The sequence below is a fragment of the Neoarius graeffei genome, chromosome 26 (genome assembly GCF_027579695.1).
Source record: "Neoarius graeffei isolate fNeoGra1 chromosome 26, fNeoGra1.pri, whole genome shotgun sequence".
NCBI lineage: Eukaryota > Metazoa > Chordata > Actinopteri > Siluriformes > Ariidae > Neoarius > Neoarius graeffei.
In genome coordinates this window covers 56,720,004-56,734,997 of record NC_083594.1, presented here as the reverse complement: position 1 = coordinate 56,734,997, position 14,994 = coordinate 56,720,004, and the positions used below count along the sequence as shown (strand labels likewise).

The window sequence follows — 14,994 nt, the reverse complement described above, 5'->3', positions numbered from 1 at the left end:
TGAGCCAATACAAGACATATTACGGTACCGTGGGCTGGTAGAGTTCTATTAGACTCGAGCTCAGTGCTGGTGGTTAATACGGTTCTGGTTATGGTATTCAGCAGACGCTTTTGTCCAAAGCAACTTACAATATATAAACACTACATTATTATTAAACCAATACAATAATACACTCTGACAGAGCCGACCTTCCAGATGCGAGCTGCTGCATGACTGCAGGATTTATTTCCCTTTCTTTGCTCTGGCGAAGCTCAACCTCAGCCTTTAAGCAAACAAACTCGCCCTCTCTCTCTTTTACACATAATTTTGCCAGTGTTATTACTGTGTAGATAATTGTACGCCTCTGTGCTTTTGTAGTTCCTTCGCTCCTCACCATTAACACCCTCATTCAAAATAAAATAGTTGACAATGTCAACATAGCTGACGTCAGGTCACAACTTCATGTCGTCTATCCATTCCGTGAAGGGAGGTGGATGGGGCACTTTGATTGTATTATCCCCAGAGCACGTCAGAAAATCGGACCCGTGTAACCATCTTTTACTCATCTTTGATCTAGCAGTTAGCGTTAGCTACAAATGTCAACACAGTGGAGTGGAAGAAAGATACCGGTTTCTGCTATGACGCAGCAATGACTCATGGGAAAGGTTAGAGTTCAGGAAAGTTGTGGATACTTTAGATTGAAAAGTTCTCTCACCTTTAGCCACACCCACTTCACACACTGAAGTTAAACAACATAATTAGCTAGTTTATTGTATAAATTTACAATTAAACTATTTGTGTGTGTGTGTGTTTTTTTTTCAGCATTTCAGTGTTGGACTTCCCCAACTGCGTCCTGCATGAGCTTCCTGAGCTCACAGCTGAAAGCCTGGTAATGCGCGCGCACACACACCCAAACACACATACATGGAGGGGAAGTACCATTTATTAATTAGTTGCAAAAGCAGTGTTTGTGTGTGTGTGTTTGTGTGTGGTTACAGGAAGCTGGAGATAATAACCAATTCTGTTGGAGGAATTTATTCTCTTGCATCAATCTGCTCAGAATCCTCAACAAACTCACCAAGTGGAAACATTCTAGGACTATGGTACATGTGCACGCGCACACACTGTAGGGTATGTGAGGTGGGGTAAATATGAAAGGGAGCACCAGTCCAGTGTACAAAATAATTGGCTTGATGATGGTTATATCACCAAAACTGGAAATAGCAATAATTTACCGAATATCTGAAGAATATTTTATTTAGTTCAAGTTAAGTGAATCTGTTGATAGTTTGTAGAACTCATTTGTGATAAGAGAGAAACGCACACAAAGTAAAACATAAGAACAAAAGTACGTATCAGTGTAATAAAACATGCACTGCCTGGCCAAAAAAAAGTTTGCACACTAATGTTTTATTGCTCTGCCTTTAGCTTTGATTATGGCACATGTTCACCATGGCATTGTTTCAGAAACCTTATACACCATCACAACATTCATTTCCATCCGGAGTTGCATTAATTTTTGGCAGAGATCATGTCTTGATGATGGGAGAGTGGAACCTCTCTGTAAAATCTTCTCCAGCATCTCAAAGACTCTCAGTATGTGTCAAGTCAAGTTTATTTGTATCGCACTTTTAACAATAGACGTTGCAAAGCAGCTTTACAGAATTTGAACGACTTAAAACATGAGCTAATTTTATCCCTAATCTATCCCCAATGATGAAGCCTGTGGCGACGGTGGCAAGGAAAATCTCCCTCAGACGACATGAGGAAGAAACCTCGAGAGGAACCAGACTCAAAAGGGAACCCATCCTCATTTGGGCAACAACAGACAGCATGACTATAACATTAACAGTTTTAACATGAAGTCAGTTTCATTAATGGAAACCTGAGTGCAAAACTGTTCATGACAACTGCAGTCCTAAAGTTAGCAAGTCAACTGTAGTCCTCAGCCATAAAAGCATCACTGTAAGAGTCCAGAGCGTCTTCCAGGTGTGACTTTCATCTGTCCACATGGGGCCGTCCTCCACAGGAGCGATGCGATGAGACTTCAACCAGACACAGGGCACCAGGATGGATCAGGCAGGTCCGAGGAGCAGAAGAGGTTCAGCATCTCAATCTCATGACTGACATGTAACTCAGAGGGACAGACAGAGTGGAGGGGGGAGAGAAAGATGGAGAAAACACAGGTTATTAGGTATGCCCAATGTCACCTGAGGAGTAGGAACAGTATACATTTTATGCTGAGTGCAAGCAGGGACAATGGCAAAACTAACTGACAGCATAACTAAAAGGGGAGAGCCAGAAGGTAACACAGGCATGAGGGAGCCCCGGGACATAAAGCAGCAGCCACTACACCGTCAACAAACTCGAGTGAGCAAGTGACTGACAGAATCCATACATCCCAGTTTACCAAAACACTCTGTCTGAGGATCCTCCAGATCTACACCTTTACCTCATAAACACCATTAACACAAGGCTTGACTAAACAGATCTGTTTTCAGCTGAGACTTAAACACTGAGACTGTGTCTGATTCCCAAACACTACTTGGAAGGCTGTTCCATAACTGTGGGGCTTTGTAAGAAAAGGCTCCGCCCCCTGATGTAGCCTTCACTATACGAGGTACCAGCAGATAGCCTGCGCCTTTTGATCTAAGTAGGCGTGGCGGGTCATAGAGGAGCAGAAGTTCACTCAGGTACTGTGGTGCGAGACCATTCAGTGCTTTAAAGGTCAATAGTAGTATTTTATAATCTGTGTGAAATGTGATTGGGAGCCAATGCAGTGTGGATAAGACAGGGGTGATGGGGTCATATTTTCTAGTTCTAGTAAGGACTCTTGCTGCTGCATTTTGAACTAACTGGAGCTTGTTTATGCACTTATTGGAACATCCAGACAGTAAGGCATTACAATAATCCAACCTGGAGGGAACGAAAGCATGGACTAGTTTTTCTGCATCATGCAATGATATTAAATTTCTTATCTTTGCAATATTTCTGAGATGAAAGAAAGCTATCCGGGTGATGTTATCAATGTGAGTTTCGAATGAAAGACTGGGGTCAATAATCACCCCGAGGTCTTTTCCTGCTGCACGTGAAGAAACAGAAAGGCCATCCAGAGTTACTGTGGAATCAGAAAACTTATTTCTAGCTGCATGTGGTCCGAGTACAAGTACTTCAGTCTCATCAGAGTTAAGCAGAAGGAAGTTAATAAGCATCCAGTGTCTAATGTCCTTCACACATTCCTCAATTTTAGAATAGAATATCTTTGTCATAGTAACATGTACAACAAAACTGGAGTGCAATCTTCATCAGTGCAAAACAAACTAATAAAAGGATTTAAATTAAGCTAAAACTTAAACTAATATAAAATGTATAAAAACGGTCAAACTCACAGAGACAACAAGTAAACTAATAAACTAACAAACTAATATTAATATTTTAAAAAAAACCTAAAACTTAAAAACACTGTAAAAATGATAAAAACAGTCAAACACACACACAGCTACGTTCAACCGGAAACATTACACAAATCCCTTATTGCACAGGTCCCCTATTGCACAGTACGAAAAGACATGGACACTAAGAGCTGGTGTCTCTCATCAGGTTTTGCAGAAACAAACAACTGTGTGTCATCAGCATAACAGTGGAAACTAATACAATGTTTATGAATAATATCACCCAGAGGGAACACGTATAGAGAAAAAAGCAGTGGACCCAAGACAGAACCTTGTGGAACACCAAACTTTACCTCAGTACGTCTAGAAAAATCACCATTTATATCAACATACTGATAACGATCAGTTAGATAAGACCTGAGCCAGGAGAGGGCCATTCCCTTAACTCCCACAACATTTTCTAGTCTATCCAGAAGAATGGAATGATCAATGGTATCAAATGCTGCACTAAGGTCAAGCAACACAAGCAGTGAGACACAGCCCTGATCGGACGCCAACAGTCAGGGTTTCCCATACATAAACCATTGTGTTGCGCAGTGCCACACAATGGATTCCTATCGCCACACAATCAGACTCGCGATTTTGAAAAAAAAATCTGTTGCGTATCGTTCCGTTCATTCATAGTGCTCTTTCTTCTCATTCGTGCACGCACGCACACATAGAGAGAGAGAGACGGAGGGGCGTGTCCACAGGCCTGCCGTTGCGCATATACCCGGACTGCAAGTAGGCCTGTTAGGCTAATTAAAAATAACGCAGCCTTCCCGATTCGCCTTTCGGCCCCTTATTTTAAAAGGCAGCCTACGTCGTGCTCGTGATGAGCTTTATCATAGCCTTCTTGGCTTACAGGAAACGGACATCCCTGAGTCAGGCTATAAACCGATTTTGATGCATACAGTAGCAGCTTGACGCGAGGAACCGGCCTTATTGCATTATCCCGTTTATCCCGCTTCAGCATTCATGCAAGTTATTAATAATGGCTTGACATTCACAATAAATAAGGATTTCCCACTAGGGTAATGCTTTTTCATTATTGTTAGTTGCCTTGGTGTTACCTTAAGTGGTTTCTTACATCTAATTATAATATTTTATTTTGTTGTTACATTATACTATTTATTTCATTTTAGTATTGGTTGAGGTAAGTGTTGAGTTCAATATTTAAAATAAAAACCTTCAGCTTGTTTTTTGCAATTTATTCCTTGAATGTCAACTAAAGAATGATTGAAAGATTGCCATCAAAAAGGCAAAAAACTAAACTTTAACTTCAATTTTGGTGAGTAATTTCCATAAATTTAAAAGACAGGTTTTCCACCAACATCAAGCCCAGCAAACTAATGGCCTGCCCTGTAATGTAAAGTTGGGTCGAGGAATGAAACCAGGCAGGGTTCTGGTAAAAATTGTTTTAGCGGTCTTCTCTTAAAGAACTTAAAAGAATTTAGATTGAACTGAATAATCTCAAATGCTTCTTGTAGCTTTAAAATAGTCCCAGCAGGTGACTCTGAAGAAAAATACTGTGTTTGAACACCGCCCGCTGTAAACACTTTGCATACACCCCAATGACCGACTCCACCGACCGCCACGACACCACCGCGCACGATTCCCTCAGCGGCACAGTGGAGCACCACAAATTGCTACCTGGTCTGTGGGAAACACTGACAGTAGGTCGTTTACTACTTTAACCAGAGCTGTCTCTGTGCTACGATGAGGTCTAAATCCTGACTGATACATTTCATGGATGTTATTCCTATGTAAATATGAGCATAACTGCTGTGCCACAGCTTTTTCAAGGATCTTGGAGATAAAGGAGAGGTTTGATATTGGCCGATAATTGGACAGCTGACAGGGATCAAGGTCAGGTTTTTTAATCAGGGGTTTGATAACTGCTAGTTTAAAGGATTTGGGTACATAGCCAATCATAAGAGAAGAATTTATTATTTTTAGAAGCGGCTCAATTACTCCAGGCATTGTCTGTTTGAATAGACGTCCAGGTAAGGGATCTAGTACACAAGTTGAGACTTTTGATTCAGAGATTAATGAAAGTAATTCAGTTTCTCTAAGGGGAGTAAAACATTCTAATTGCTGATCTGATACAGTTATATTGTTAACTACAGGGTCACTTACATTGTCTGACCTTAAATTAGTAGTTTGAATTTTTTGTCGGATATTCTCAATTTTGTCATTAAAAAAAATTCATGAAGTCGTTGCTACTACATACTGCAGGTGTGCATGTGTCTATAGTGGACTTATTCCTGGTTAATTTTGCTCCAGTATTAAATAGGAATCTAGGATTATTTTTATTGAGTCTGGTTCCTCTCGAGGTTTCTTCCTCATGTCGTCTGAGGGAGTTTTTCCGTGCCACCGTCACCACAGGCTTGCTCATTGGGGATAGATTAGGGATAAAATTAGCTCATATTTCAAGTCGTTCAAATTCTGTAAAGCTGCTTTGCGACAATGTTGATTGTTAAAAGCGCTGTACAAATAAACTTGACTTATCTTCTATTAGGGAGGAGAAATATGTTGATCTCGCAGCACTAAGAGCTTTTCTATACTTCAGGAAGCTCTCCTTCCACGCCAATTTGAATGCTACCAATTTTGTTTGACGCCATTTATGTTCTAATTTTCGAGTGGTCTGTTTTAATGTGCGAGTGTCATCATTATACCAGGGAGCTAATTTTTTCTCTCTGACCATTTTCCTTTTTAGAGGAGCTACATTATCTAAGGTATGGCGGAATATTGACTCTAAGCATTCAGTTGCCTGATCAAGTTCTGCAGGGGCTGACAGTGACCCAATCAAAGTTGATAACTCTGGGAGATCATTTATAAAGCTCTGTGCAGTAGTTGACGTGAATGTACGTTTAATACAATAGTGTGGCGAGGTGCATATATTATTACTCAGACATATTTTGAATGAGGGGCGGCACGGTGGTGAAGTGGTTAGCGCTGTCGCCTCACAGCAAGAAGATCCGGGTTCGAGCCCCGTGGCCGGCGAGGGCCTTTCTGTGCGGAGTTTGCATGTTCTCCCCGTGTCTGCGTGGGTTTCCTCCGGGTGCTCCGGTTTCCCCCACAGTCCAAAGACATGCAGGTTAGGTTAACTGGTGACTCTAAATTGAGCGTAGGTGTGAATGTGAGTGTGAATGGTTGTCTGTGTCTATGTGTCAGCCCTGTGATGACCTGGCGACTTGTCCAGGGTGAACCCCGCCTTTCGCCCGTAGTCAGCTGGGATAGGATCCAGCTCGCCTGCGACCCTGTAGAACAGGATAAAGTGGCTAGAGATAATGAGATGAGATATTGTGAATGAGATGAGATAATGATCTGAGATAACTTCAGACTGTGGAAGTGTGACTATTTTCTACGTTTAACCCGAATGTTAGTATTAGATCGAGGGTGTGACCACCACTTTGGGTCGGTCCTGTGACATTCTGATTAATCTCTACTGAATCCCATTTTTTAAATTCTGTAAAGCTGCTTTGCAACAATGTCTATTGTTAAAAGTGCTATAGAAATAAACTTGACTTGACTTGAATCTAAGATGGACACAAACGCTGTTTTTAAAGGGTCTTCTGGGTTATCGAAGTGAATATTAAAATCTCCGACAACTAAAGCTTTGTCTAAGGAAATAACCAGATCTGAGATAAAATCTGCAAATTCAGAAAGAAACTCAGAATATGGCCCCGGGGGCCTGTAAATAATAAGCAATGGAATTAACTGGGTAGACTTATTTTTTGAGGCTACATACATTTATATTAGAATGAAGAACTTCAAATGTATTAAACTTATAACCAGGTTTTTGTGTTCCACCTAGATAATCATTATAAATAACCGTGACGCCTCCTCCTCTGCCAGTTAGACGAGGCTGGTGTATATAACTGTATCCAGGAGGACTCGCTTCATTTAATGCTATATATTCATTTGGCTTAATCCATGTTTCAGTTAAACACAGTACATTAAACTCCTGATCAGTAATGAGTTCATTAACCATTAGCGCTTTAGATGTAAGAGATCTAATATTTAATAGCCCCACCTTTAGATCAAAGGTGCTGGCAGCAGCTGTACAGTCAGTCTGATCTAATTTTATATTGATTAGGTTACTGGAACAAACTCTCTGAATATTTCTACCTTTTTGTTGAGCTCGGGGAACAGACACAGTCTCGATGTAGTGGACCCTGAGTGACGACTCTGTGCAGCTAGCAGACAGTCGGTTTAGCCTGTTCGTCTGCTCCCTGGCCTTGGCTCTGGATTGTCAGGAATTAACTAGGCCTGTTCTGAGACTATGACCTATGCTGCAGGAAATGAGAGCAGCACCTTCCTGAGTGGGATGGATACCGTTCCGCCCTAACAGGCCAGCAGTGCCCTCAAAATTAGCCCAATTATCTATAAAGCCCACACTGTTTTCAGAGCACCACCTGGACAACCAGCAGTTCAGCGACCATAACCTGCTGTAAGCTACATCGCCACGCCGCATTGGGATGGGGCCAGAGCATACTACAGCATCGGACATCACCTTCGCTAATTTAAACACCTCTACAAAGTTGCTCTTAGTAACCTCAGACTGACGAAGGCGTATATCATTAGCTCCTGCATGGATAACTATCTTTGAGAACCTGTGCTTGCCTAGGACCCTAAGATTTCCTGCTATGTCCGGCGCCCTGGCTCCCGGTATACACCTGACTAAAGCTGCTGGTGCTCCTAAAGGCTGAGCTAATTTCACGTGCCGTATGAGAGAGTCCCCTATAACCAGAGCTCTTTCAGGTTTCTCAGCTGGTGCATTACTGAGGGCAAACCTCAGCGGTAGCTTTGGCTCTACGCTTATGCTGCCGAGTCATCACCCATTCGCCCCCCTGTGAATGCTCTAATGCCAGAGTTGAGGGATTACTAACTCCACCTAGAGCATCCAGACTTCCCCTGCAGCAACTACACTGTTCTCATTCTCACTAACCCTCTCCAAATGCCTGGATATGCATTTCTAAAACTGCAGTCTTCTCCGTCAGAGAGCTAACTAATCTGCACTTATCACAAATAAAGCTGTCACTAGTGATGGAGGAAGAATGACTAAACATCCTGCACTCAGCACACTGAACAAGCTGAAGGTGTGCCATAATGAAAGGATTCACGTACCTTAATCGAGGATCTGTTGATATTAAAACAGGTCCGATGTGGATGGCCTCTGCTTGTGGTCTTTACGCAGGAGGAGGGAAAAAAAAGAAAGAAAGCTTCCGGTCTTGGTGTTCTTCCGAAAAAAAATTTTTTAATGCGGAAAAAGGAAAGCAAAAGTGAAAGTACAATAAAAAAGAAAAGGATACTGGAAAATTATTTTTAGAAAAAATAAAAAAGATTAAGTGATTAACGCCAACACTCGCGGGAAAAAAGACTCGTCGCAAACAACTTGGAAACCAGGAAGTACGTTGCACAGAAGGTGCATGTTAAGGTCGGGACTCTGTGGGGGTTAATTCATGTGCAAATGATTCCTCGTGCTCCCTGAACCACACTCTCACTCTCTGAGCACTAATTTTATTCCATCAGGGAAGAAAAACCCCACTGATGTGAACCTGGTCATTCAGTACATTCAGGCCGTCAGCTGACTTCATTTTATTGCCCTGTAACATTGCTGAGTCTCGACCTGACCAACTGGACCAACTCCAGATCATCACACTGCCTCCAGAGGCTTGGAAAGTGGACACTCTGCATGATGGGGCGGAGCTTCATGAGCTTCCCTTCTTACCCTGACACGCCCATCACTTAGGAACAGGGTCAGTCTGGACTCATCAGATCACATGACCTTTCTCCATCGCTCCAGAGTCCAATCTTTATGCTCCTGAACAAACTGAAACCTTTTCTCCTGATTAGTCTCACTAACGAGTGGGTTTCTTACAGACACACAGCTGTTTAGCCCCAATTCTGTGAGTTCTTGTCATTGTCTGTGTGTGTGTAAATTATCTTACTTTCACTATTAAATATGCCTGTGAATTCTACTGGTGATTTTTTACGATTCAACTTCACCAGGTGTTTATATTGATCCTCACTCAGTCAAAAGGTTTTTTCCAACCACATTTCCTGATGGTGCATCACTATCCTTCCAGGGTTTAATAATGTGTTTGTCAGTTCTTGACCCAGTTCCAGTCATTTCAGCTCAAATCTCCTCAGTCGTTTTCTTTGTTTGATGCAGGCCAATAATTTGACCTTCTGAAACAGAGGAACATCTTTTCCACAACCGTGGGACTCGTCTCCCGACATGTTGGTTTAGGAAATGAGAAGCGACTCGCTGCATCAATTAGAGTTAAAAGATTTACTGCAGCTGAAACACGTTAATCACTGCAGTAATTATTCAGTCAAAGGCTCTTAACTATTTACATTTTTAATTCCAAATGATGACTTTGTGTATGACAATGGAAAATATATAAGATAGTTCAGACAGTTGGATGTCTAGTTGAATGAAACACAATGTCAGACATGCACAGAGAATGTAGTAAGGTGTTTGTATCTTATTATGTGAAGTGGATGTACTTAATGGTCTAATGTATGTATTCTACCAACAGTGAAGGTGCGTAGAGAAGCTTTATACTTGTGTCTACTTTGGTGTGTCTGCTCTTGTATGTGTGGAGGATCACAGAGAAAGGGTTTTGACTTGGTTCAGCAGAGAGCACACTGAATGTCCAGCTTTAGTGTCAAGTCTGTGTCTCTGGGGATCATGGATGAAGGCTTGTATGAATTTTCAGTGTGTGTGTGTATGCATGTGTGTGCACAGATGTTGGTGGTGTTCAAGTCAGCACCGATCCTGAAGAGAGCGCTGAAGGTGAAACAGGCGATGCTGCAGTTGTACGTGTTGAAGCTGTTGAAGGTTCAGACTAAATATCTGGGCCGTCAGTGGAGGAAGAGCAACATGAAGACCATGTCAGCCATCTACCAGAAAGTGCGTCATCGACTCAACGATGACTGGGCGTATGGCAATGGTGAGTCACACACACACATGCACACGCACTTAAGAGATTATATTTTCTCAGTGGCAGTTTTTTAAATTTGTCTTATAGGATGGTGTAAAGTTTTATCATTCACATTAAAATAAATACTTTATCAAGGTTAGGTGCCATTGTGGATAAATTACTAATTTGTTTACATTTTGAAAAATAAAGTACAAATCCCATGTCCAGAAAAGTTGATATTTTCAAAAATGTGATAATAAAAATCTGTGATTTTGTTAATTCATGTGAACCTTTCTTTGTACTTTTGTCAGTTATATAAAATATTTTCAATGGTTTTACTGACCAACTTAATTTGCTGCCAGTTCAGATCTGTCTCCTATTGAGAATGTACAGTGTGTCACCAAGAGGAGAATCAGACAACGGAGACCACGGACTGTGGAGCAGCTGAAGTCTTATATCCAGCAAGAATGGAAAAAAATTCCAATTGCAAAACTGCAACAATTCGTATCCTCAGATCCCATAAGATTAAAAAGTGTTATTAAAAGAATGGGGATGGAACACAACGGGAATAATGCCTCTGTCCCAGCTTCTTTGAGTGTGTTGCAGGAATCAAATTCTAACTTTGTTTATATTTTCAAAATACAATGAAGTTGGTCAGTAAAACTATTGAAAATCTTTTTTTTTTTGGACTTTTGCCAGTTAAATAAATGTTCACACAAATTAACAAATCACAGATTTTTGTTTTTATTGCGTTTTGGAAAATATCCTAACTTTTCTGGAAATGGGGTTTGTAGATTATGTCATGGGTGTCATTATTACAGTGCCTTGAAAAAGTATTCATACCCCTTGAACTTTTTCACATTTTTCCACCTTACAGCCACGAACTTAAAAGTTTTTTATTGAGATTTTATGTGATAAACCAACACAGAGTAGCACATAATTGTGAAGTGAAACGAAAATGATAAATGGTCTTCAAAATTTTAAACAAATAAAAATCTGAAAAATGTGGTGTGCATTAGTATTCAGCCCCCTGTACTCTGATACCTCTAAATACAATCCAGTGCAATCAACTGCCTTCAGAAGTCGTCTAATTAGTTAATAGAGTCCTACTGTGTGTAATTTACTCTCAGCATAAATACACTTGTTCTGTGAAGGCCTCAGTGGTTTGTTAGAGAACACTGAAGAACAAACAGCATCATGAAGACCAAAGAACTCACCAGACAGGTCAGGCATAAAGTTCTGGAGAAGTTTAAAGCAGGGTTAGGTTATAAAAAAATATCCCAAGCTCTGAATATCTCAAGAAGCACTGTTCAATCCATCATTCAAAAATGGAAAAAGTACGGCACAACTGCAAACCTACCGAGACATGGCCGTCCACCTAAACTGACAGAGCGAGCAAGGAGAGCACTGGTCAGAGAAGCAGCCGAGAGGCCCATGATCACTCTGGAGGAGCTGCAGAAATCCACAGCTCAGGTGGGAGAATCTGTGCACAGGACAACTATAAGTCGTACACTCCACAAATCTGGCCTTTTTGGAAGAGTGGCAGGAAGAAAGCCATTGTTGAAAGACAGGCATAAGAAGTCCCGTTAGCAGTTTGCCAGAAGCCATGTAGGGGACACAGCAAACATGTGGCAGAAGGTGCTTTGGTCAGATGAGACCAAAGTTGAACTTTTTGGCCTAAATGCAAAGCGCTATGTGTGGCGGAAAACTAACACTGCTCATCACCCTGCACACACCGTCCCCACTGTGAAACATGGTGGTGGCAGCATCATGCTATGGGGATGCTTTTCTTCAGCAGGGACAGGGAAGCTGGTCAGAGTTGATGGGAAGATGGATGGAGCTAAATACAGGGCAATCCTGGAAGAAAACCTGTTGGAGGCTGCAAAAGACTTGAGACTGGGAAGGAGATTCACCTTCCAGCAAGACAATGACCCTAAACATACAGCCAGAGCTACAATGGAATGGTTTAGATCAGGGGTTTTCAAAGTGTGGGAGAGTCAGCCCCCCCCCCCCCCCCCCCCCCCCCCCCAGAGAGCAAATAAACAACAGCGCCCCCCCACCACAATTTTTGTTGTTGCTATACTTAATGTTCCATTCGTATTTAAAAAAAAATGATTGTTGTACACATTTTTTTTTCTTTTACACATTTTAAACATCTGTGCTTTTTTTAAAAAAACATCTTGTTTTACACATTTTAAACATCTCATAGCATCATTAGCTAGCACCTCTTGGCAGACAACACACTGTGGCAGTGGAGCATCTTCAGATCCAGTCCATGAAGATCCAAACTTTAAATAATCGTGGTCATACTTCCTTCTTTTTTTGCTTGGCCCAGACTCTGTCTCCTCACTCACTGTAGCTTTAGGTACTAAAAATCGATCTATTGGGGCGTTGTGGCTCAGGTGGATAAGGCGCCATACCATAAATCCGGGGACCCAGGTTTGATTCCGACCCGAGGTCATTTCCAGATCCCTTCCTGTCTCTCTCCCGCTCATTTCCTGTCTCTACACTGTCCTATCCAATAAAGGTGGAAAAAGCCCAAAAAAAATCTTTAAAAAAAAAAATCGATCCATTTTGTCTCTGGCAAAGGCTAGCTGAAGTTCGCTAAATGCCCGCAATAGTAACTTATTCTGGTTTATTTTTCCTCACGTTGCCCCCCTGAAGAACTCTGGCGCCCCCTAGGGGAGGCGCGCCCCACACTTTGAAAAGCCCTGGTTTAGATCAAAGAATATTCATGTGTTAGAATGGCCCAGTCAAAGTCCAGACCTAAATCCCATTGAGCATCTGTGGCAAGACTTGAAAATTGCTGTTCACAGACGCTCTCCATCCAATCTGGCTGAGCTTGAGCTATTTTGCAAAGAAGAATGGGCAAAAATGTCAGTGTCTAGATGTGCAAAGCTGGTAGAGACATACCACAAAAGACTTGCAGCTGTAATTGCAGCAAAAGGTGGCTCTACAAAGTATTGACGCAGGGGGGCTGAATACTAATGCACACCACATTTTTCAGATTTTTACTTGTTTAAAATTTTGAAGACCATTTCTCATTTTCGTTTCACTTCACAATTATGTGCTACTCTGTGTTGGTTTATCACATACAATCTCAATAAAAAACTTTTAAGTTCGTGGTTGTAAGGTGGAAAAATGTGAAAAAGTTCAAGGGGTATGAATACTTTTTCAAGGCACTGTATAATAATGACTATGAGAGTGATTAGGGTTAGTGGGAACAGTCCACAGCAGTAATTAACTGTATAACTCGAACCACCTAGACCCTGACACTCTGTGTGTGTGTGTGTGTGTGTGTGTGTGTGTGTGTGTGTGCGCGCGCGTGCGCAGCAGATCTGGATGCACGGCCATGGGACTTCCAGGCAGAAGAGTGTTCCCTGCGTGCGAGTATCGAACGGTTTAACGCGCGGCGGTATGATGCGGCTCAGCGGAACCCAGACCTAGTGCCAGTCGATAATTGTCTCCAGAGTGTTTTGGGTCAGAATGTGCCACTACCCGATGACTTTCACACAACCTACGACCTGTGGCTTGAACGTGAGGTGTTCTCTAAGCCCATATGTTGGGAAGAGCTGCTCCACTGAGGGTGTGGTCATTGTAAAAATGGTGGGACAGCATCACTCATTCCTCACGACACACTTAATATTAACACTGAGTCAGCATTATGTACTCTGTAGGAGCAGTATGCCAGCCTTGCGTGTACATGCTTGCATTAAAGCGGCGTTGGTTGTGTTTATTACACTATCACATCTGTAAAGTTGAATGTTTATTGAAGTGAAATGCTGTTGGTATTCTTTGGTCATGTGATGGAGTAATGTGATCGAGTCTGAAGTAAAATGTGCAATCATCATAATAGGCACCTGTACAACTATGAAGTGCTCACGACCCAAAGTGTGTGCAGTTTCTGTGAGGACTTTTTTTTTAATTGCATCTTCAACTGCCTTTTCTTAATTTGCAAAATGAAATGATATTAAAGGAAAACAGATTTATTTTGTTGTGAATGTGTGTTATTGATGTATGACCACCAAGGTCAGAGGTTTGGATGAACGAGTTACACGATTCCATTTAGGTAATATGAGTGATTCAAACACTTTGAAATGAATTCTGGAGTTTCATGTTAGTATTATGTTGAGCGCAGAGACTAAGACCCCGTCCACACGTAGCCGGGTATCTGCTAATTCGAAGATATTTTTCTACGTTTTGGCCTGTCATCCACATGAAAACACATCAAAAATGAATATTTAAAAAAACTCCGGGCAAAGTGAAGATTTTTGAAAACTCCGTGTACGCCTTTTCGTGTAGACAGAGATAACCGGAGTTTTGTGTTTTAGAACGTCACAATCTGCGCCAAAAAAATGACAACAAATCTGCCCTGACGTCAAACGTGCGACCTTTGTTTACTGCAGAAGCCAGATTAAGCATGGACACAGAGTAATGGATCGGAGTAGTGCCTTGAAAGTGTTAATTATTGTGCAGGTGCTATTCTGATGTGATTAGGGGGTAGGATTTGGGGAAATAATGCCATCTCTGTTCTGTAAAGTTATCCTAGCCTGGCTAACGCGACTTCAAAGCTCTCCGAGCAAAGCTCGGAACAGGCCCTCGTGTTGCGTCACGCTTAGGATGGGTGGGCCCAGGCTAAAGTTATCCTA

The 14,994-nt window shown here is 41.8% G+C and overlaps 1 protein-coding gene across 5 annotated transcripts in view; it reads left to right on the top strand.

The window, feature by feature from the left end:
- The window catches only part of strip1 (striatin interacting protein 1), a 31,429-nt gene extending 17,095 nt beyond the window's left edge, over window positions 1-14,334 (top strand). Inside the window, exons 18-21 of one of the 5 annotated variants that reach the window (XM_060910445.1) lie at window positions 802-868; window positions 978-1,082; window positions 10,171-10,375; window positions 13,682-14,334. In XM_060910445.1, the coding sequence (XP_060766428.1) occupies window positions 802-868; window positions 978-1,082; window positions 10,171-10,375; window positions 13,682-13,929 (625 nt within the window). In that variant the 3' untranslated portion in view covers window positions 13,930-14,334. The other 4 variants (XM_060910444.1, XM_060910443.1, XM_060910442.1 and 1 more) reach the window with 4 other exon arrangements.
- Window positions 14,335-14,994: the final 660 nt, after the last annotated feature.